Consider the following 24,088-nt stretch of genomic DNA (forward strand, 5'->3'; position numbering starts at 1 on the left):
ATCCTCGTGCTTGTGTGAGGGTGGTCACCCTGAGGAGAGGCAGGGCCTGAGAGGTTGGCCCTGCCAGCCCTGGCAGCGGACTGGCTGCAGCCCATCTGTGGGCCCCCCCTGTGCCCACTGCAGGCACACTGAGATCCCTGGTGCAACTTCTCCACAGGGACCTGAGCAAACACATGTGCACATGTGCTCTCACACACACACACACACACACACACACACACACACCCAGCTACCTGCCCAGCTCCACAAACACACCCGCACATGGACACAAACCTCCCCAAATCCTACATGCATCTCCCAGGATGAGTCTCCTGATGGTGGAGGCAAGCTGATCCCATTCTGCCTGGGCTTCTCCTGTGGAGACCCGCCTCCTTGCACGCACGACCTTCCACCACAGCCCACGTGTGACTTCCCGGCGCACACACACTGACTCGTTTCCGTGCAGAGACTCGCTAAACACCTACTATGTGCTATGCCCTGAATCGGGTGGGGGCACATAAGAGGGTGAGACCCACATGGGCCTCAGGGACACACAGGTCCTCTCCGTTCCCATCTGAGCCAGCAAAGCTGGGCATACTCAGAGCCGCGGGACGCCAGGCTGGGAGAACTAACAGCGCAGCAAGGGAAGGTGGGGCTGAAGAAGGGGAGGCCCAGGACCCCAGCAGGTGGCTGATGGGGGTCACTTCCCAACCCACATCCCCACCTACCAGGTCTGCGGGAGAAGGACAGTCACAGGCAGCACCTGGCACCCCCCAAGGTGGGCAGAGTGACTCCAGGAGCCAACAGATGGCTGTTCCCTGGGGCGGGGTGGCCTGTGGGCCACTGTCCTGACCTCAGGCTATGTGGGATGGGGGGCGCAGCCTGGGAGGAGTGGGCTCTGGCTGCTGGATTCAGTGGTTCAGGGACCAGGGAAAGGGGCTAAAAATAGCAGGAGGGAGCTGAGCCCTCACTATATATGGCAGAGAGACAGAAGGCTTTGAAGGGCAGGCAGCTTAGTAGAGGGAAGGGGCCCGGCGGGGGTCTGGGGCAGCCCAGAGGCCTGCATTCCCGAGCCCCCAGGCCCAGAGAAGGTGGCCCGAGCCCGGTGGGCTGCTAGGGCTCCAGCTGCTTCTCTCTGGTGTCCCGGGCTGAGCAGGCTGCCCTGGGTGTCAGACTGCAGTCCCACGGGGCCTCCAACCAGAGGAGCAATGCCTGGGTCATGAGGCCACTGGCAGTTCCAGCCCTGCCCCCTATGGTCCTGGCTCTCCACTTGGGGTGAGAGAAGGCAGGAGTCAGGGCAGAGCTGGGCCTGGGAGGGGCTGGGGCCCCAACGGGACAGCGGCCCTTGTCCCTGTCCCTCCCTCTCCTCTGGCTCAGCACAATCACCTTGTGTCTGGGAACGGCAAGGGCTTTTCCTATCAGAGGAAACTGAAGGTCACACTTTTCCTCATTGATCTTGCAATGTTTGTTAATTACTCTGTCACTGATGTGGCGAAGGATAATTAAACAGCTCTGTTTATATCTTATATGCATAATTATGTGGCTGCGCAGGGCTCCCCGCGCAGGGAGGAGATGCGCCCCTCGCTGCAGGGGGAAGGGGATCGGGGAGCAGGCAGGGGAGGCTCGGGGCACCAGGCACAGGCCTGAGGAGGAGGCTGGGAGCTGGAGAAAAGACCCCAGACCTGGGGTTCCATCCTAGTGGTGGTAATCCCCTTCACCCGAAACTGCAGGCCCTCCCTTCCAGGAGGGGAAGGAGCTCCGGGCTGCTCTGAGTCGTAAGGACAAGGAGACAGCAGAAAAGCCGGGCCTTAGCCATCTCGTGCACGGGAAAGAGGTCAGCCAGAGGAGCACGTCCCGGGCAGGTGGGTATAATGGGATATGCGGGCTGGGCCAGGTGGGGCCATCCTGCGGCCCGGGGCCTCACCCCTGAGAGGTCCCGCCTGGGACAGCCAGTGTCCCTGGTGAGGGGAAGGCTTCCGAGAGGGGGCAGGGGAGGGTGGGAGAGCAGGCCTATGCTAGAGCTCTGCTCCTGTGGTTCCTGGGGCTGACCAGCCCTGCCCCCCCAGGCTCCTCTGATGCAGGTGTGGAGAGACAGTCCCACAGTCTGTCCTCCGTCCCGCATCCCCGCAGCCATCAGACCCGCGGTGCTCATAGCTGCCCCTAGCCCGGCTCACACTGGGAAGCTCCCCTTCCAGCCCGAGCAAGTGTCCCCTGTTCTTGCCACTACCTTGGCCCCAGGCCCCCACATCAGGAGAACTGGCGGGACTCAATGAGGTACCGGTAAGTGGAGCACGTGTGGGGGAAGCGGGCAGGCTCCGTGGACCCCCCACTCCTTCCCCTCTGGCGCCCCCCACGAGGTCATGCCATCCATCCATCCGTCTGTCTGTCCGGGGCTCAGACACCTACCTGAAGCCTGCTTGGCACCGGGGCCGCTGTCATCCTTGGAGGCTGCGCCATCAGGCTCCTTCTGCTCCACGACACCGCTGCCATCCTTGGGGGGCTCTTCGCCGTGGTCTTCCTCATCGCTGCAGCCCTGGGGCTGTACCATGTACACGCCTTCAGGGGGCAGCTCCAGGCCCTCGCGGCCGATCCGCCCCAGGCCAGGCGCGGGCGCGGGCTCCTCACTGTACTCGCCGTTGACCCACTTCTCAATCACCGCCCGCCTCTTGTCTTCCTCGCTGCGGGCGCCCCGGGCCACGCCGGTCTCTCGGTCCCGTGGCCGCAGTGAGCTGCCCTCGGCCGGGGGGCCCGCCTCCGCCCCCTTCTCCACCACCACCTGGCGGCTCAGCTTGGCACAGATGGCGTTGAGCTTCAGGCCGCCTTTGCGCTTGGCCGCCATCGCCGGCTTGCCTGCGGGCGGGTCGGTGCACCGGGTGCCTTCAGCTGTGGGGCGGACGGAGAGGTCAGAGGCTGGCGTGTGTCAGGCTCAGCCCCCCACCTCGGCAGCCCAGGCCCTAGGTCTTTCCAATCCCGCCTTCCTCACGCTGCCCCCAGCCTGGCTGGCGGGGCTTCGGGCCCCTCACCAGACCGTGAGCCCCAGGGGCCCGGCTCGCCCAGCGCGCGGGCTTGTACCGGGCGGTCAAGGAGAGCTTGTTTGTAAATGAACATACGAATGGGTGATGTGCGGACACCCGGGGCGGGCTTCTCAGCACCTGGTTCCTGGAAGCATTTCCTACTCTTGCTTGGCCCTAAATTCCTCTTCTGAGAGGCAGGCCAGACGTGACCCCAGCTGGAGGGGGGGGTGTGTGCTCTGACACTCAAGGATACTGAGGCACGCGCGCCGGCTTAGGGGCTGGCCATTGGGTGACTCCAGCAAGTGACAGCAGCCTGACTACCTGTGAGCATCTGTCCCCCCCCCCCCCCCCGTGGCCTGCCACACAGGGAGGTGACCGCAGAGAGCCAGGGAGCAGCCAGCATCCACCTCCTGCCTTCCTGTCCCAGCCACGGGGGCGGGCACCCTTCTCCACCTGAGCGTCTCATCCCTGGCACCACTCGGCCAGACCTGGTCCCTGGGCCCCACCGGACTCCTACCTCTGCTCCCTGGAGAGCCCCGAGATCTCTTCCTTCTCTCCTAGCCACCCAGGGCCTCCGAAGGCCTGTTTTTCCTCTCTCCCCTCCCCTTCACAGACCCGCTCGAATTCTCTGGCCATTTCCTTTCCACAAGCCTCAGTGAGGGCCATTCAAGGGCAGAGCTCCTCACAGTCCCCCTGAGAAGCGCTCATCCCTGTCCGGGATCTCACTGTGCCTTCTCGGCCTCGGCCGGCTCCTGTGGCCCTAGAAGGCCCGGCTGATTCTGGGAAGCCCACTTCCTGGCCCGGAGAAGCCACAGCTGGACGGGGTCGGGATTCCTCGGATCCCCAACAGAGAGCCCCAAAGCTGCAGTCGCGGTGCCGAAGCCCTGCACGTGACAGCCGACAGAAACTCTAACTCAGGCTGCCCGAGGTCTCACCACCTCCCTCACGGCTGCTGAACAGGTCACCCAGGGTCTGGGGTGGGGGTGGGGGGATGGTGCACGGCAAGTCCCCTCACCACACAACCTGGGCCCTGCCACAAAGGCCAAGGGTGGACACACATATACATGCTGGCATATCTGTCTGTCTGTCCACCTTTCCATCCATCCATTTAGTCAGCTCCCGTTGCATGCCAGACCCCGTGGTAGGCTTGGCAGAGAGGCTCAGCCCACATTGGTTTTGGGCACAGGGGACCCCACTGGGGCCCCTCAGTGGCAGGGCTCCCTCGCGCGTACCTCAGCAGAGGAATGCACATGTCTGAGTTCCCACCTACAGAGGTAAGAAGCTGGGGCAGGGGCTCTGCTCCCAGGGCCGTGGGAGGAAGGAGCTTCCCTATAACGGGTCAACACCCTAAAAACCCCCACACCTCGAAGCCCCTGAGAGGCATGCTCAGACAGGATGACCACACCTGGGCCTGCCTGGGGACCCTGTCCCGCAAGGAGACCAGGCTTTTGCACACGGGCGGCTGTACGATGCCCCAGACCTGCCCTGAAGCCGGCTGCCAGTGCACATGGCCTCACTTGGCCCAGCGGCCCGGCGACCTAGCCCAGTCCAGGCAGCGCACTGCCAGCGAAGGCTCTGCTTGGCTCACACCAGTCCTCCCGGTCCTGGGGCCCTGGCTCTGCTGGGCCCCACCCTTGCCCAGGCCAGGGGCCCGCTCTGCCCAAGTTGACCCACACCTCCAAGTCTGTGCTGCCTCCACCCAAGTCTCCAAGCACTGACATGGGTTCCTCCTCAAAGCGCAGCGATGGGTCCCCTAGTCACGCCATCCCACCCAACTGCTGGGCCGGCCGCCAGGCTGCACGACACCAAGTTTCCTCCAACAGAACTACAGGCAGCAGGCCTCACCTGGCCCCCTCTGTCCCCTGCCCTAGTGGGGAAGGGAAGGGGGGAGTAGGGGAGCCTGCTCTATTTTTACCAGGAGGTAAGCAGCCAAGTGTGTATGGCAGACAGCAAATGGATCTATAAATATTTATCCCAGGGAAGAGGGAAGCAGAAGCTCCCAGGGCTGCCCTTGCTGCTGGTGACACCCCCTCTCTGGGCTCCCACCCATCCTGGAGCCTCCCGGCACTTGGGCCCACCCAGTCCAGCCCACCCGCCCCTGGTCTCGGCCGTGTGCCTGGCTCGGTCCCTCCTGGGCCCCCACCAGCTGCGCTGCAGCTGTGCACCCAGGGCCCACCCCCAGCCCACAGGCCCCTTTGCTCCGCCTCCACCCCCACACCTGCCCTCCAGCCGCTGCTCTGCCCCAGCCCACCTGCCTTCCAGATGTTGCCCTCCCTCTGACTCTACTGCAGGTCCCAGGGGTAGAGGTGGAGAAGGCGTGTGGGCCTGGGGTGCAGGGCAGGAGGCAGAGGCTAGGGCAGCGGTAGGGAGTATGAAAGAGCTAAGGTCCAAGTTGCCTGCCCATCCGCCTTCCGGCCCACTCTGCGGAGCCCTTCTCCCCTCCCCCTCCATCAGGGCCCTGGGACATACAGACTACCCCCCTCGTGGTCTGACCCCAGGCTCCTGTCCATGTAAACATTCCCCCGACTTTCTTCCCTAAAATATAAACGCCGTGGCCAGGCCTCAATGGGAGGAAGCCATCCGTCCCCGGCCCTGTCACTGCCCCTTTCATCTCCTTCCCGCCACCAGCCTGCCCGCTGCTCTATTTACACTGGACACTTCCTCTGGGAACAATACTGCCCAGGAGGCAGGCTTGGGCCAGAGGGTGGGAAGGCAGGGGACTCCTGCACTGCTTACTCAGGGACGGGCTCCAGAAAGGAGGCAAGGGGCAAGGCAGCTGAGGTGGGCCCCGTCAGGCCCCGGGGGAAGGAGCAGCCAGGGCCTGCACGCAGGCAGCAAGCTCAGCGGCTCTCCCAGCCTCTAGCCCCCGGCCCCGTGGGGTGAGCTTCAGGAGGTGGCCCAGCACCAGGGCACAGCCTGGCTCTCCCCCTGGCTAGCTCAGGGCCCTGGGCAGCTCTCGCCCCATGAAAGGGCCACAGGACGGCAAGGTGGGAGGGTTCTGGAAAGCAAGGACCTGAGAAAAGGCAGCTGAACCCTGGGGGGGACAAGCAAGCAGGTGTGGGGCACATCTAGGCACAAGATCCCAAGACGTGGAAACCTCACCCGGCCCAGGAGAGAGAGGGGAGACCAGAGAGCCTGGGGGGCCTGGCCGTGGGCAGGCCGTCCCCTCAGCAACAAACACCCCCCTCATCAGCTCCCAGGGTCTGAACCTTCTCTCCCGGGGCTCCAAACTCCATCAGCCCACCTGCAAGCAGCTCTCCTCTCTGAGATGTGTAGATGCTGGTGGCAGGCAGGTGGGGCAGAAACCGGACCTTCCATGTACATTTCTGGGTACTATCTCATGATACGCTCAGGATGACCCAGTGAAGCAGGGACTGCCATCAGCCCATCCGATAGAAGAGGCAACTGATCCTGAGCCACGAAGACACCCCAGAGCCTGGGCTCACAAAGGTCCCGGGCTCAGCAAGGCCCTGGAGCGGCCATCATGGCCCCAGTTCAGGCTCTTGGGTGGGCTGTAGGAAGTCCCAGGCCTCTCTGCCCCGTCTCCTCCTCACCCCCACTCCCGGTTCCCATAACACGGAGCCCCCTAAAGTGTTAACTGCAATGGGTAAAATGGTGCAGCAGATTGCTACAATAAATAATTTACTGATATTTATAAATATTCAAATCAGCCAGCTTCAGAAATCAAATGAAGGGAGGGCCTCGGGAGAAGGGCCCGTTATGGCAGGAATCTCATCACTCCCTCCAAAGGCTGAGGAGGCCAGGGCTCCTGCCAGTTACGGGGGAGACAGGGGGGCTCCTGTAGCTGCACCTGGGCCCCTGGGCCCTGATCTCTGGGGACTAAGGGGTTGGGGGTGGCTGGAACGGCTCCACCTCCTGGCCAGGTTGGGGCCAGGGCCTCCCCTGACCTGCGCAGCCCCTGTTCAAGGGGATGAGAAGCTCCAGTGCCCAGCGCCCACTGCCTGGGTCTCCAAGTTGCTTGTCCTGCCATGTGGGGGGGGGGGCAGTCCCTGGGGGCTGGGCAGGCCTGGCAGGCCCCCCCCCCCCACTCGTGAGTAATGTGTTTCGGGGCCGGGCGGCCTGTCAGCTACCAGGCTCCCAGTGCTTTATGGGCTCTGCCTGGTGGCTCTGAACTCCCTGGTAGGAAATAAAGTTCTCCCTGTGCGTCCCTTCTAAACATTTCACTCAGTGGAAACGGTGTTTAAGAAAAATGAGGACATATTTCTTCCTAAGGATGCAGTGTCCCCTTTGGGCAGCCTAATGCCCGCTGTATATCAGGAGGTGGGGAGGCAGGGGCCAGGCACCCGTCCCCTGGGGTGGGGATGCTCCAGGGCCCACCTGCCTGCGGCCAGGTGGCTCAGGGGCCACAGACACTGCCAGGCCACTGGTGGCTGCCCTGTCCCACAGCCCGGAGTGAGAGGGCAGCTGGCGCCCTCCAAATTACCTCCCTTGTGCCAGGGACCGCACTGGGCACTTCATGGTGTCGCTTCAGTGACCCTCCCCTCCCCACAACATCCCCATGAGGCCTTGACCTGTCCCCCTTTCCAGATGAGGAAGCAGAGCTTGGTGAGAATGGTAACTGCCCACAGTCACACAGCATCAGTGCTGGAACTGGACTCCCACGGGGCTCAGATGTCCAAGGTCACGGTCTAACACCCCACACACGCCTCCCACAGCCTCCCAATCAGGGTGGTGGCGATGTTGGAACCTCCACCCTGTCATCCCTAAGAACTTGAACTTGATGGGCTACAAGCCCCAGTTTTGGGGGGATGTGTCTATGTTTGTTCAACACCCCCTCTGAGCTGCTTCTATAGGCCAGGCTCTGGGCTTAACCTCAGGATACGATGTGAGCAAGACAGACTGTCCTGGTTCCTGCCATCCCGGCCAGCTCAAATTTAGACGAGGAGGCAGACGTTCACGTAATTACAAGTGCAATCACTGTGGTGAAAAGTCCAGGTGCCCACAGGGGCCGCGAGGCTGGGGAGCCAGGAAAGGTCCCCCTAGAGACAGGTGCCCCATCCCCTGCTCCCCCCAAGCTCCCTGACCATCCCTCCCACCACTCTCCTCGCCCCCACTGCCAGCACAGTTCACTCCCCTATCTTCTACCTTCTCCAGCTGTGACTCCCTTCCCCAGCCAGCACCTGTCCCCTAGGAGAGGGTGTCCTCTCTTGGGACTTGGGCCTGAGCCCGCTCCCAGCTCGGAACAGAAGGGCTGCCCAGCTTCTGTGGGTGGGAGCAGTGGCCACTGCTCCCCAGGGCTCTCGGCCAGGTCCCTTGGTCCCCAACAGCGCTAAGACGGGAAGTGGGGGGGCCCCGGCCACCGGGCCCTACTTGCCCCCCTTTGTTTATTTATTTATTATGATTTTTTAGTCCAGTTAAAAGGTTTACTATCCAGACGCGTCTAAGTGGCCTCACTTAGCGTAAGTAACTCTATAAATCAGGGGAACTGTTAGCATCCACCGCACAGGCTGGCTATCAATCTCCCCCAGGTCACAGCCAAACAGGAAGGGGAGAAAAAAAGAGCTACCACCCAGGGGAGATTTAAAACACACACACAGCGCACACACAGACTGTGCACGCGCACACACACTCGGGCGTCTCCGTACTTGTACAATCATATTAGAAGTCACACGTGCACATGCAGAGCGGCCCGGAAACCAGCCGTGCCGCGTGTGGTCATGATAACAGAGCATAAACAGGGCTCCTGCAGCCGAAAAGGGAATCAGAGCCCAAGGGCGGGGAGCCTCCAATGCCCCCCCCCAGGGCTGGGCGCTCATGCCTGAGATGCCCTGCCTGGGGAAGGGGCTCTGGAGGGCCAGGCAGGGGCTCCGCTTGGTCCCCTCCACTCTCTGTGGCCCCTGCCTCTGCAAACCCAAAGGACCAAGCTTTCCCCTTCTGTGTGGCAAGGTAAGCGTTCAGCGGGGAGGTGGAGCCAAGGAAAGCAGCAGGGAGGCACGCAGTGGTCCCACGTCTCCGCCAGTCCTGCCGACACAGCACAGGACTCAAGAAGGGTGGCACCATCTGAAGGACTGACCAGCCGCCTCGGAGGGTGGCAAGGCTCGGTGAGCGCCCAGAGCCACCTGTCCACAGGGATGCCCCACCTTTTTACTCCAGTAGGTGCGGCCGGATGCGCAGGCGGCTTGGACACAGGCGCCCACCCCCATCCCCGGAGAGGACCTGGACCCGCAAGGACCCACGAGCTGGGCCACACCAGGCAGCGGAGCGGGAGAGGCCTCTCGTGGCCTCCTCTGCGGATGCCCAAGGCCAGGCAAGGCGGCCTGAGGGGGGAAGGCCTGCCCGGGGCCCACCTCTCCCACCTGGCCCCAGAGGCCTCCCGGCTCACCCGCCCGCCTGCCCGCCGCATCTCCCGTGAACTCTATTTCTCTTTCCTCTCTGAAAACAACTGAGCTGTAAATACTGTTTAACCTTCTCCCCCCCTCCCCCCACCCCCTCCCCTCCGCACTATAAAAACACAAATATGCCATAACTCAGCCGGCCCGGCCGCCCAGCCTCCAACATGCCCCGCGCCCGGGCCTCTCAGGAAGGTCATTACAAACGACTTTCCGATTCACTGCTCCTGAAATAATTTTGTGTATTAAAACCTGAATCTGCACTTTCTGGGGCCGAAAGCCTCGCTTAATTATGGCGGGTGTCCTTGGGACGGACAGTGATCCTTCACTCGCCAGCCCGCTCCAGCCCTCCGCCCGCCAGCCCGCCCCCCTCCCTGGGCCCAATCTGTTTTCAAAGTGTGTCTGTCCTTTATTAAATTGTTTTCTTTTCCACATTATCAGTTGCCATGGAGACCTCATCTCTCGGATTATTTGAATTTCATTATATCTATTGATTTGGGAGCATTTCATCTTTTTTATTGTTTTTCTGTCAATTTTCAAAACGAATAACCATCTAATTTGCGTCAGTGCTGATTATGTTTGTCCCTCAATAGAGGTCGGCAGCTGCGCTGGGGAAACAAATCAATGAAAAACCATCATAAAACTCCCCACTCCAGTCTCCGGGATGTGTGGGTGACATTCCACGCCTGTGAGAGACACACTCATCAGCTCCAAGTTCGGCTACGGTGGCAGCGGCTCCGCTCCACGTCCGCCTCCTCTGGCCTTAATATTTAATTTCGCGATTTGGGGCATTATTAGTGGTGTTTTTATTAGTGCGTGTGCATGTGAGTGTTTGGTGGTGGGCCGGCTGTTCCGTTAATTTGTGGGTGAGGCTGGGAAAGCCCAGAGGAGGGCAGGGCGGACGGTGCTGGGGGTGCGGTGGGAAGTGGAAGAAGCAGGAGGGGAGCCCTGAGGAGGGGGGCGGGGGGGGCCCCGGGAACGGGAGGACCATGCCGAGGGGCTGGAAAAGGGGGGTCGCAGAAGGGGGACCAAGCGAAGGGGAGGAAAAGAGGGAATTCAAATTGCTTACTTTGTTGGTTTTTTTTAAATAATTTATGCAATTTTAAGCATTTATGTATAAATTTTTTAATAAGCCACCCTGGAGCAGGATGGCCATTAACATCCCAACGTCCTTCTGTCCAATGGGCTGGCGGAGAGGATCAATTTCTGAGAGTACTTTCCCTTTTTTATGACATGATAAAATGCTTTTAAAGCAACTTACACAAATATGGAAATTTTTTTTTCTTTTTTTCCCTGTCCCCTCTCCCTTCCCCTAACAGCCTTCTTATCCACCAGGGAGAGGGGTGAGTGTGTGTGTGCGCGCACACGGGCACACACACACACACACTTGTGCTCCTCCTGCTCCCTCTCCTGCTGGGGAGGGGGGCTGCGGGGGGGCTGGCAGGGAGACAGCCCCAGTTCTCACTAGAACTGGCCGCCTGTCCTTCTAACAAGGGCATAAACTTTCATTACCCATGCACGCAGTCAAAGACAATTTAGGGAAACGCGCTGCTCGGAAAAGGAAAACCTCAGCGATTCGTGACCCACACCGCTGCCATCTGGGGGGCTCTCGCCTCCAGCTCCAGGGAGCCCGGGCCCTGAACCTCTGGCCCTGCCCACTGGAGGGTTGGGGAGGGGGCCCTTGTGGGGGCAGCCCGCAGAGGGAGGGGAGAGAGCGGAGGGAGGGCAAGGGTCTCTACCTTGGCTGGCCAAGAGCACCTGGGCAGGCCAGGGGACAGTCCCCCTTGTTGGGCTCTCCCCCCATACCCCTTCAGTAGCCTCACCAGGCATGGGCCCTCCAGGGCAAGCACGGGGCTCATGCCATTTTGCGACCCAGTGCCAGCACAGAGCAGAAGCTCAGCTCTGTGGATGGATAGATGGATGGATGGATAGACAGAGGGAGGGACTGAGTGAAGACAAAGTAGGAAACCAGGCCCAGATGTCCTCACGCCCCAGCAGGAGACCCACAGATGCTGGAAAAAGCTCCCTCTCCAGGTATCACCTGCTCTAGAAGGGGGTCTGGGACAGGAGTGCCTCTGGGTAAGAGGATGGGGGACACCAGAGCGAGGGGGGCGGCCCGGCCACCATCACCCCCACCCTGAGCCCGAGCCTCAACTCCCTGAGATGGAGCCAGGTCTTGTGAGGAAGAGGACAAGTGTCCTATGCCCAGGCTTGGGGACAACCCTTACTTCCATGTCCCCTTCACCTGCAGCCCTTCCTCCAGATGGGGAGTGGGAGGAGGGGCCCAAGGGGTGAGCCCTGCCCAAGGGCTGAGGGAGATGATCCAGGTCCCCAGCACAGTGCCTGGAGCCTTTCCCTGCCTTGCCATCGCGGGACAGTGCCTGGCCCTCCCATACCATCCACGCTTGGGGACCGGGACTTTGGCAGCACCAGATCAGACAAACTGACATTAGAAACTTGGTCCTCCTCTTAAAGCTTGCCACTTTAAGTCTGGTCTCTGCTCTGGGCCCCAGAGTCCTCATCTGAAATGAGCCTGTTGAAAGGATGGCGTCGAGTGACATGTCTGACACAGCGCCATGGAGCACGTGGGGCCTGCCCTTCTACTGGCTGGTGACTGCGGGCAGGGTCCCTGCCTCGGGAGGGCGAAAGGCTGCTCCCTCCCAGACCTGGGGGCTGGTGCAGGCAGGGCAGAGAGTCCAGCCTCCCTGAGATCTAGGAAATCTGGGTCTTCCTGCTTCTCCCAACCCCCCAAACCCTGGTTTCTCCTGGGGCCCTCAGCTGTCTAGGCTACTGAGACCCAAACGCCCTCCCGCCCTCGAGTCCCAGAGCATCTCTTGGGAGGCCTCCCTCCCTCCGGGTGAGCCTGACCCTTGGCAGTCCAGGAAGGGCCCCTCGGTGTCCTTGGTGGCGGCAGCAAGGGAGCACCCCTGCTGCGCCAGGCCACCCCAGCCTTCGGTGGGGACCAAGGGGAGCCCACCCTCCTCCCCTTCTGTGTTCAGATCCCCCCCCAACTGTCATTAAAATAACAAGTTTCTGTTACAATCTAAACATTCCCACATCGCATAAAGGGTTATATTACACCCGAGTCACTCCCGGGCCCATGTTTGCACAGAAAAGCTCACGGCAGGTCCCCCCTCCTGACGAAGTGACTTATTAAAGTTTAAACAGTAATTAACAGAACAATAAAAATAAAGGGATGTTTGGGGAGTCGTAGTGCACACAGGGTTTTTGGCAGTGCCAGCAGTTTCTCAGTGCCCTGTGCTGGCAGCAAAATGCGACTGTGAAGCCAGGGGGGACGGAGGACGCGGCCGGGACTGGGCCAGGGAGGCTTCAGGCCTGAAGGGTGAGGAAGCGCGGCCAGACCGGAGGGAGGGGAAGAAGGGCCTGGGAGGTTCACGCAGGGCTGTGCGGGGGGGCCACCAGCCGCACCCCCCACCCCCAGGATCTGGAGGAGTGGGGTGGGTGCCTCATGAGCAGGAGAGAAGGCCTGACGCCGGCAGGAAACCACCGATACGGGTGGCTGAGGCTTTGCCCTGCCAGAGCCCAGCGTGGCCCCGGGCACTTCCAGGAGCCCGGTGCCTCGGTTACATCCAGCCAACTCCGGCACGGCCCTGGCTGGGGGAGCACCGTGGGCATCGCCAGACCCTGCCGTTAAGGGTTCCTGGGGCTGGACCCCAGCCACTCTGGGCTCCTCTCCCAGTCAGCCAGGTACCTCTCCTGGCTCCTGTGGCTGGGGCACCATATACCCCTGAGAACTCTCCTGAAGCTGGGGGCTGGTGCAGGCAGGGCAGAGAGTCCAGCCTCCGTGAGATCTAGAAAATCTGGGTCTTCCTGCTTCTCCCAACCCCCCAAACCCTGGTTTCTCCTGGGGCCCTCAGCTGTCTAGGCTACTGAGACCCAAACGCCCTCCCGCCCTCGAGTCCCAGAGCATCTCTTGGGAGGCCTCCCTCCCTCCGGGTGAGCCTGACCCTTGGCAGTCCAGGAAGGGCCCCTCGGTGTCCTTGGTGGCGGCAGCAAGGGAGCACTACGAAGCATGAGTAAGGACTCAGGGGAGAGAGACTCTTCTCTGCTCTTGGCGGCGGGAAGATTAGCCAGCCCCATGCACGCTGGGCCCCATGTAAAGGGAGGAAGCAGGGGGCTGGCTAGGCCAGGGTGGGCCCCCGCTGGTGGGAGACCTCACTCACAAAGGGTCTCAGGGAGCCGGGCCTGGAGGGCTGGTCCAAGGTCAAGCCAGTCATCCTTCACCCTCTCTGGTTCTCCCTCCACAAGCTCCACCTAGAGGCTCAGACACCTGGCTATAGGGGATGGCAGGGAGCCAGAGAGGAGCCCTGGAAAGAGGAGGGGCTCCACCTGGACAAGGCCAGTACACGCTGCTTCTTCCTAAAGCCTTGGGAGCCGAGGAGGAAGGGTGGGCGGGAGCACTCGGAGGCCACAATGCATGTGAGTCCTCAAAAGGCAGCCAGGTGATAGGTACCAGGTACTGCTGGGTGGGCCTCGGACTTACCAGCCCCCAAATGCCCTCACTTCATCCCTCTCCCAGACTCCTTGGGCTGTCCTGGGCTATGTTGTGGGGGGTTCTCTCTCTGACCTTACAATCTCAGAGCCCGTGGCCAGTCTTGTGGCCCTCGCCTGCCCACTACCAATGCCTGTCCTTCTAAGAGAAGCCACCGCACACGGCTCTCTCCTCACTGCACAGGATTCATTCCCAGAGTGGTTTGGGGTACAGCACCCCCAATTCAGGTTCTTCCCACCAGGGCAGAGCAAAGGGCCAACTTGGGGACACCATGAGGACCTTAAGAGCACTCTTCACCCTTCTCTTGGCCTTCCCCACCTCCCTGTGCCTCCGTGAACCAACCTGCCCAGGCCTGTCTGGGCATCTGAGTTCTGCTGTAGCCGCTCTCCACCTTGGTGCCCACCAGCAGCAGCGTGGACCAGATCGTGCCCAGAGACTGGCCCCTGGCCCAGGGAGAGCAGCCCCGCTGGGTCCCTGGCACTGGCTCCCAGGCTCGTTCCTCCACATCCCAGCTGCGGGGGCTGACGTGAGCAGCTGACAGCCACACGTGGAGGTGAGACGCTGGGCTATGGCCAGACATGCTCTTTTAGCCCTGTGTCTCCTGGGATCTGGTTCCTGGGCAGATGGCGGGCACAAAGGGCAGGGACTCTGGCTGGCCCCCATGGTGTCCGGCCATGCCCCTGCCTCTCACCAAGTTCTTGCAGGCACAGCCAGGGGAGTGCTGTGCCCAAATGACCTCTGGGTGCCTGGGCTCTAGGCACGAAGAACTTTGCCCTTAAGACGTGGAGAAGAGCCACTAGGAGAAGGACTCTCCTCCCCCTTTCCTGGGCAGGGTGCTTTGGGGCTCCACCCCCTCCCCCAAGATGAGTGACTCACAGGTGCAGAGAGTGGGGGGGTCAGGCAGAGAGAGCTCAAGAAGGGGGCAGGCGATGCTTCCCAATCCCCTAGCTGCTCTGCTCGGAGGGAAGTCAGGGGCTCAACCCTCCTTGTTGCTGGAGGAGGCCCCCCCACCCCGAGTCACCCAGCACCAAAGCTGGAGTGGGAACGGGGAGACACACTCAGGGTTAGGATAAGGACTGGCGGAAGGAGGGCAGGTGGGGACAGAGGGCTTCTAACAGGCGTGCTGTAACATGGGCAAACGGAGCAGGGCGCTCATCCTAATCCACTCTGTTTCTAGAACCTTCACCTTCTCCCGGTCCCAGGGGCATGGCAAGGAGCTCTGGCTGGACAAGGAGCTCCCAAGGGTGGTAGTGATCAGAGCACAGGTTGGCCCAGATTTGCATAGAACGTTAGAACTGGAAGGGAACTGAGGCCCAGGAGGTTGAGAGACTCGTCAGAAGCCCATGTCCCTAACCCGTCAGGACCAGACAAATCCGGAGCCTCACACCGCCCCCCCCCCCCACCTGGGCCCTCTCATGACCAGCAGATCAAACTACTACACATTTGTGCTTTAAGGGGAACCTTCTGTAGCCCTTGCAGATTGCTCCAGGGCCCACTGGCCCCAAACCCCACGAGGGTTCCCTGCTGGAAAAGCTTCAACCCCACACTGGCCCACCTGGGCAAGGACCCCAAATGGCTCTGAACCAACACTTCCCAGGGTACAGGGCCTGAAGTTCAGGCTCCAAGCAACCCAAGGAAAGCACAAGAGGACTCTGCGGCCTGGCTTACCCCCTGGAAAAGGGGCAGGACATGTGGGTGGGTGGCCATATGAGGGAGAGCCTGCCTGGGCGCAGGGCGGGAGCATGTGTGTTGGAGGGAGGGAACCTTCTTCTTGCAGAGACTGAGACCCCCAGAACTTGTGAGCTGTGCTGTGAAGGGGAAAACAGGGCAAGGCACCATTCTGGGGTTAGACGAAGGGCCTGGGAGAGAGGCAGCCCCGGGAGAGAAGGCAGGGACGGCAGCAGGTGGCAGAGGGGTGTGATGGTTGACGCTGCCACCCCACCCTCCCTACAGCCCATCTCCACAATCCCCTTGCTAAGGCCGCCAACGACATGAGGGGACTAATTTAGGAGTATTTTTAAAACTGTGGCCCTGGTGGAGGGGTTTAGCAGTTGTCAGCCATCTGGAGTAAGGAATTACCGTCACCTCCCTGATCCTATAGCCCTAAACCCAAAGCTGGTTACAGCTCGAGGGGGAGGCAGCAGGTGGGTGGGGCGGGGGCCTGTCCCAGGGAGGTGCCCGCAGGCCTGGGGAGCCCCTCCCTTTGCCCTGGGAGGGGGCCTGGGGCTGGGGAGGGGGCTGGAGAGACTGGTGTCCTCTGTGCCCACTCAGGCTCCCCCGCCCGCTCACGCACGCTCACTCCCCGGGCCGCGCCGGCTCGCGCAGGGGCCGTCAGGTAAATTAGATCTGAAAGCTGACAATTTCTGACCATATTTCCTTGATTATTTCAAACAAATGCACAGCAGCCGCTGTAAGGAGATTAAAGTGACATAAACGTCCCGAGTGGGAGGGGGGAGGGCAGAGGATTCAGGTCACCCCCATCCGTCCCCCGCCTGACAGACGCTATATCGCTATCCAATCCAATAAAAAATCCCCCCCTTTTGCTTTAATTAATTTTACAGCTAGCTTGCTTAATTACTTTCAATCAAAATCCTCCTGCCATCGCAAAATTAGAGATGGTTGAGCTCCATTAGCCTAAATTCTTCATTTCCATATAGAAAAGAGGCTGTCTGCATAGCCAGCCTGGGCCCCTGGCAGGACAGACGCTGGTCTGCCCGCCCGCTGCCAGCCAGCCCACTGCTGGCCTGCACTCCATGGTTGTCTCTGGCCTGGGCATTTCCCCCCATCCTGCTCTGCCACTGCTCCTGGGGGGAGGGGATGGAGTTAAGGTCCAGGAGGAGTACACTCCCCTGTGCCCCCAACCCTTCCCCTGACTCATGCAGGGACTGCGGAGCCAGGCTGGACGACCAGGGCCGGCTGCTCCTGGCTGAAGGAAAGGCTGATCCTAGGAGCCTGCTTTCTTGCTCAGGGGCCCCTGCTGCTCCCCAGAGGAGCCTAGTCCCCTTGGCTGCCCAGGCCCCCAGCAGGACAGTTCTGGGTCCCCTGCCTTAGCCCTCCTCAGGAAGCAGAGCTCCTAGCAAGGCAGGGGCTCTTCCCGCCTTGCACTTAGGCCCTGGTCGGTGTAGACCCCTGAAACCCACAGCACCCAGGGTCCCCTCTCTGCTGTTTCCCCGCTGGAGCCCTTGTTCACTAGCTGAGCGACTCCAGGGCCAGCTGTCTCAATGGTGCTAACAGGCAACGCGGGCAGCCCCCACAGACTCTGGTGTTCTCCAGGGGGCCCCACGTGGGCCCCTCCTCATCCCCTTATATCCCTGGTTCCCAGCCTGCAACAGCTGCTCCTCCACCCCCAGCCTGGGTCGGGTGGGTGGCGGCTCTGGGCTCTGTCCACATCCTGTGCCTGCACTGGCTCTCTTCTCCTCCCTTCCACCTGCCTCTTCCAAGCAGCCCCCAACCCCAACTCCAGAAGTTCCACTTCAGGTTTTCCATCCTACAGCCCCGAGTGTCACCACAGGGTCCGGCCCAACCTGGGCTCCAGCTGATTAAGGATCTGCAACAGGATGTAGGGATTACAGTAAAACCTGGCTCCGGATCTGCAGGGGCAGGGGGCCAAATCCTGGTTCTGGGACTCCCCTCCCCTCCCATTTCGGCACGCCTCCTCCCTCTTGGCTGCCAAGGGCCCAGGAAGGCTGAGCCTCTGGGGCCTTCCTGGGGTCTTGGCTGGACTCTGAGAAGTGGATGACAAGGGGTAGCATGATGCGACCCAGGCCAAATCTGGCAGAAAGGCGGGCTCAGAATGGGGTGGGGAAGGGGAGTTATGGCTGAAATCTGCCCTGGACCCTTTAACAGGGACCGGAAGTTAACCTGGTCCTCCTCAGGGACTCAGTATGGAGGCAGGATGTCCTGGGTCTGACCTCTGAGCAAAGGCAGAGCAAGGTGGGGAAGGAAGCACTCTAAAGGCTCCATGAGGCCATTCTAGGCAGCAGGTCTTATGGCTGCCCCATTGCTCTGGCTGAATGACTCTAGGGTGAGGCCAGCTCGGGTTGGGTGGGGAAACTGAACCTGGACCCCCAGAGCCTGGCTTCCTGGACGCCAGGGGCCCCCTGGTCTGTCTTCAGCCTCCTCACTGCTCTTGCTCTAAGGGTTAGGTCATGTCCTCCTCTTCCGGGGCCCAGGTGAGTTTCTCAAATACATCCCAAGTACCTATAGGCAGATACTTCCCAGGGTCCCGCTGACCCTAGGAACTCGGGGAGCATGGTTTTGGGTGTCAGAGGGCTCAGAGTCTACTGGGGAAGACACACCAGTACTGGAGCATTCCGCACACCACCGAAGGCACGGGAGGGAGGCCAGCTGTGAGTCCGAGGAGGGCCTCCTGGAGGCCAGCAGGTGCAGGAGGTAAAGAGCGGGAGTAAGCAGACACACATGCAACACTGTCCCAGCTGGGCTCCCCTGGGCTCCTGCCTCCACGCAGTCCGCACACTCACTCCTGCCCTCTCTCCAGTGAGTCATCAGCAGAGAGGGGCCTCCCGGGAGGCACAGTGGGAGCAGCCCACTCCTCCGTGGCACTTGCTGACTTCCTGGCGGCTCTCCCTCCCACAGGGACAGGGCTGAGCCGCGTTCCTGCTCTGCCTCCAAGCACCGTGCCTGGTGCAGATGGGTCAACTTCGTAGAAGGGTGGCTGGAAGAGCAAGTCCCAGGCCAGTTAGCCAGAGCTCGAAGGGACACGACCCTAGTGGGCTGGCACAGCTCATCACCCCTGCCAGCCAGCACCTGTGGAACCCCCCCCACCCCCTCCAGTTCAGGGCCCAGCTAATCCCACCCAGACCCTGATGCATCCTTCGTGCGTGGGGTCCCAGGTGAAATTTCATTTCCTCCTGGAAGTCCTCCGGGATCACCACACTCTGGAGGGTCCGGTCCTCGTCCTCTCCTGACACCCTGCTCCATGTGTCCGCGCTTAATGACCCTTCTATCTCCCTAGACCGCAGGATCCGTAGGACGGGACTACTGTTTTAGCAGAGCGCCTGACCCAAATAAATATTTACGGAATGAATACAGAAAACTAAGTGCTTCTCAAGTTCATTAGGGGAAGAGCGGGGATCGGGGGTGCGGCCTGGCTTCTGCACTGAGCACGGCCTGTGGAGCTCTAGGAAACTTTCCTCCCTTGGGTGGGACTGAGGCTGAAGGTCCTGGGTCTCTGACCCTCTTGTGCCTCAGGCTCACCTCCAAATGCCCTTTGCAGGGCTCCACCTCGAGAACAAAAGAGGCCCCAGTTGTTCCAACATTTCTCTGGGAGAGGAACAACTGTTGCCAGCCAGGCCCCTTCGGAATAAATCCAGCAACTGTTTGCACTGTGGTGCAGTGCTCTCCCTCCACCTCCTGTCTCTGTCCCAAAAAGGAGAAAAGGAAATTGAAAAAAGATGGGGGAAAATCCCATCCCCAGCCCCACCGCCTCCCTACAGCCCCTCTCCAGTCTGTCTGAAAATGTTATTAACACAAAGAGGGCACAGGGACAGCCACCTGCCATTGCCAACAACTGGGACGGCCACAGCAGAGGGTGAGGCTGTGAGATCAGGACCCAAAAAAAGGAGAAGGGAGTGCAGACTGTGGGGAGAGATCAAAGCGGAGGGAGAGGCTGTGGAGGGCAGTGGGAAAGCTGGGAGATCTGGCCCTGCCTCGGAGGAGAGCTGCAGGGTGAGGGAGGCAGAGCCCCGGGGGTGTGCAGAGACGCAGGAATTGGAGGCTCCCTGAGGCCAGGCTCCTGGAGGCCAGGCTGAATAGGGAGGCAGGAGGCTTCCGTGGGGGCAGTGGCCACAAGTGGTGGGGGGGGAGAAGAGGGAAGGAGAAGTTGACTGGGGAAGAGGGAGAGAGGTCTATTAAAAACCTCTCAGTGCATAACACAAAATGTCAGGGTTTATAGCTTCATTCTTGGCATTGCCGGGACTGAGAACCCTGCACAGAAATGTCACCGCTTGTCATGTTTAATCACCTGCTGTTTGTTAACACCTTCCCTGCAAGGAGCCTGTCTCAATCTGCCCCTGGGCCCCCAAGGGACCCGGAAACACAAAACATCCCTGGCTCCTTCTCTGGGCTCTTGGCCCTGCCCCGGAGTCTCCACGGAGGAGCTCCATTCACCACCTATCTAAAGGCCTCCCAGGAAGCCCCCCAGTGACCCTTCCTATCAGGCAGGCCCGGGAAAGGGGCCCACGAGGACCGAGCAAGGGGCTGCTTCCTTCGCCTGGGGCCCGGGTGCTCCAGGCTGTCTATTTGGCTCTTGCTCCTTCCACCTGCCTTTCTAGGGCTGGCTGGCTGGCTGGCTGTCCCCTCTGTCTAACCCAGCCTCGCTCCCCCACCCTGGGGGTGACACAAGATGAACAGAGGAGGGCCCGCTCCGATCCCCGCGGCCTGGAGTTCACCAATCGACTTGAACGGCAACTGCCATAGGACACGGAACATTCGTAGCCACTGCCCTTGTAGTTACAACCCAGGCTCACAGCATCTGCGGTTCCGGCTTGGCTCACTCTTGGAGCATGCTTTCCTGAGTTGTTTAGGAATTCTCAGTCCTACTGCCCCATAATTCCTTCCTCTGGGGTGGGGGGTGTAGGTGTGCGGTAGGAAGGTAGATGAGGCCACTCAAGCAGCCTCAGTCGGCCCAAGAACATCTGGCTACTTCCTACTTCTGGAAGCAGTGTGGTCAATATGGGGGAAGGAGTGGGGTCCTCTCTAGGATTACACCTGCCACACTCAGTACAGCGCCGGGGCTCAAACCCCACGCAGGGACAGCAGCAAGGTTATCCTCTACGGTTGCCAAGGAGGCCCCATTACTTCTAGAAGCCATGAGGGCCAGTGGTGATATGCCCCTCTTAGCCAAGCTGCAAGGGTCTCCCGGTGAACCAGGGGAAACGTCCCGATCTTCCCCTCCAGCAAAGTCTATGCTTGCACAGAAACACATCCTATGAACACGCGCCTGTCGTCCTGTCTCCTAGGAGAACACCCATTCATTTCGCCTTTCCTCCTGAAGGGCCCTGGGTCCAGTCCGCTCATTTCCATTTCACCAAAGAGACAAGTCAGAATGTTTCCCAACTCCCCTTCGACCCTTCCCCGAGAACAGAAGGGGATACCCCTTTCTGAGGAGAGAGGCAGTAACAAGGGCCTTGAGGGGAGGTGTCCTGCAAAGAGCTCCAAATGCGACCGCCTGAACAAGTACATTTTATCTTGCAGGGAAAGCCCGGGGTGTGCCCACATGTTGCAGGTGGGATCCGGGGGGACCCAGAGATGGTTGGGGCAAGGGGCCCAGCAGCACGGGAAATATCCAGGACGGGGCGGCTAGTGGAGGGGTCCTCCAGCAAGTCCCTCTTCCCCATGGGAGGGAGTCCCTCTCCCTGACCCATCTCTGGGTTTCCTGTTCCCCCCCCTGCAAAACAGAGGACAACTTCCTGTCTTTCTCCCGGGGAACTGGGATATTAAACGTGGCGAGCTCTGAATCTCTCGGAAGGCAGGCGGGGTGCTCTGTTGTCCTGATTCTGCCCCAGGTGCCCATCCTCGCCATAGGGAAGGGCTCAGCGAAAAGGGGCGGGGCGTGGGGTGGGTGCACGGGGGCAAGTCCCCTCCTACGTCCAGCAGAGGCTCCCAGGCAGTGCCTTGTCCTGCCCGGGCAGGTGTGGGTCACACCCGCCTGAGCTCGCCCGCTCCTCGCCGAAGGCAGCAGCCCACGGAGCTGGGTGTTTTGGTGCAGCCGGTTGTTAAGTCACCCATCCTGGACAGAGAGCATTCTAGTCCATGAGGTGCTTGGGCTCTCCGGGACCCCAAGGGAGGGGCCGTGTCAATCAGCCTGTCCACCTGCCCCCAGAACTGAGGTGTTCACAGGACGTGGGTCTTTCCGGTCCTGCGCAAACCAGGACGGCTGGTCACCATGCTGGTGACTCTGCAGTGCGACAGCTGGAAAGTGCTCCCGAAGTTCTGTGCTCTTGGCTGTCAAGAAAGGTGCTCTCTGGATGCCCAAGACGTGCTCCCAGGTGAACAGACCACCCAGGGCCTTCCCATGCCTCAGGGACGTCAGACTGGAGCGTCTCCCACCTGGGGGCTTTGAAAAGCTGGTCCCCACCATTGACAGGGACCTTGAGCACAGGTGGGATGTGTCCTCTCAGCTCAGCAGGCCATGGTGGAGTCCGAGAGGAGCCAGAGGCGGGGGCTGGCCTGAGGTTTAGGGGAGCCCCGGGTCTAGACCTGTTCTGCCCAAGCCACGTGGATTTATCAGATGAGCACAGCCTCCCAGCCAGCTCCCTGGTATAACCCTTCCATTAATTTACTATTCAATGGGAAATTACTCCTCACCCAGGAATATAAGTTTTCATCTTATTTTAAGTTAGATTCTTAAAGCAATTAGCAAGGCATCTGGCGATGACCTCACCACTGTGGCTGGGCCCTGCAGGGGAGAAGGGCCGCCCTGAAGCTGCACAGACCCCGGCTCCAGGCCCACAAGGGGAGCTTGGGGAGAGCTGGGAGCCCCTAGGCACCTGTCCTGGGTCCTGGGAGGGAAGTGGAGGGGGGGGACGCACGGTAGTCTTTGATATTTGCTGTTTGTGGAAAACCGCCTTTCCAGCACCACCTGCCCCGTGAACCTGCAGTTGCCGAAAAGCCTCAGCAGCTGGGGCCGCGGGCACATTTTCTATTTTTAATTGTTTGATCGGAATATTAACTCATCTAGGTCCACTCCCAAGACACACTTCCCAGCCAGAGGGTTTCCCCCATTTCCCAGACCTTCCTCTCTTTCTCTCTCTTGAGTCAGAAATCAACTTTGAAATTAATAATTGGAGACACAAACCTCGGTGAGTTTGCAAAGGATCAGAGCACTGGGGAGAAAAAGAAAGTCGATGCCCCTCACCCAGAGGCGCCCCGAACGGACCTCTGCTCTTCTCTCCGAGCCACCGAGCCAGGGTTTCAGGGCAGCGGCGGCGGGCTCAAGCACACATCGACACTGCCCCTCCGGCCAGAGCCCTGCTTTTCCTGGCTGAGGAAGACTCAGTCTCTCCCACTGACCGGCTGCTCACTTGTCAATCTCGAGGGCCACCCAGAGGGGCTGGGGCCACTCAGGAGGCCCCTAGGGAAGGAGGCACGTGCCCCTGGGCTCAGACAGGCTTGGCAAGAGGCTGACTTTCCTTTTAGCTTCCATCTCTGAAAGGAAGGGAGGGCCGCGTCTCTATGGAGCCCAGAGGAGAACCTGCCAGAAACTCCTCTGTGGGAGCAACACCAAGGGCTCCCGGCCCAGTCCACCAGTAGGAAAGTCACACAGCCCAGCCTGAGCCAAGTGTCACTCGAGCTTGAGACGGACCACACTGCTGGGAAGAGACTGTTAGGGCCAAACCCAAACACTTCGGCCCCCTCACCCCATCCTAGGGGGCCCCCCAACAGCACCGGGGCCACTCGGTCTCCTTTCTCCTACATGCCCTTGGCCCCCCTGCCACGCTCTTCCTTCTCAAGGTCACGGGGCTGTCCACACCAGGAATATTTACTCACCAGACTGGCCCTGTTAGCAGCACTCACCACAAATATGCTTTCTGATAAAGTTGGCAGAAAAAAAGTTCTAGAGCTCAAAACAATGTCAGAAATCATCCCCCACCCCCACCAAGCGCGGGTGAGGTGAGGCCAGCAACCAGGCTGCGAAGCCAGCCGGGAGGAGTCCTGGGGGGGCTTTTGTCACTCTCACTGTTCTCCTTCCTGAGCTATTTCCCAACATACAGCCTGTTGCCAGGGCACCGAGGGCTGGGGTTGGTTCTGAGCTAGCCCTGGGTCTTGGCCCCCAAAGGGTGCAGCTCAGAAGCAGGGGCATGGGGAGCGGTCCTCTGCTTCCACTGGTCAGGAGCCCTCTTGGTGGCCTCTGGAGGACAAGGCTGGCGGCCTCTTACCTCTGCTTCTCCCCGGGCCGTCTCACCTCACTGAGCCCCCTTCCCACCCACCCGCCCTCCCTCAGTGCACATGGGCCTTAATGTTTTTATTACCTGTTTGACTCGTTGCCTTATTGCTTCTCCCCTTAATGGGGCCGTAACCGTGGAAACGAGGAATAAACGGCCACCAGAAAATGAGATGATTAAACAGGTCACCCTGGCAAAACAAACTCAGCCAAGGAACCTCTGGGGGTGGGGATGGGAAGCTCCCCCTCCCCCCACCCACGGCCAGAAGGCTTGGACCAGACCTGGGACCAGCATCCCTGTCCTTAGAACTGGGGCAGATACCCTGGG

General features: G+C 60.6%; 1 protein-coding gene across 4 annotated transcripts in view; it reads right to left on the reverse strand.

Annotated features, from left to right (window-relative positions):
- CASZ1 (castor zinc finger 1) overlaps positions 1-24,088 on the reverse strand; it is a 147,649-nt gene that overhangs the window by 24,270 nt on the left and 99,291 nt on the right. For all 4 annotated transcript variants that reach the window (XM_048221979.2, XM_057305304.1, XM_057305305.1 and 1 more), the window contains one exon: positions 2,386-2,862. In XM_048221979.2, the coding sequence (XP_048077936.2) occupies positions 2,386-2,862 (477 nt within the window). The remainder of the gene's footprint in view (positions 1-2,385; positions 2,863-24,088) is intronic.

The sequence above is a fragment of the Ursus arctos genome, unplaced genomic scaffold (genome assembly GCF_023065955.2).
Source record: "Ursus arctos isolate Adak ecotype North America unplaced genomic scaffold, UrsArc2.0 scaffold_32, whole genome shotgun sequence".
NCBI classification, from domain to species: domain Eukaryota; kingdom Metazoa; phylum Chordata; class Mammalia; order Carnivora; family Ursidae; genus Ursus; species Ursus arctos.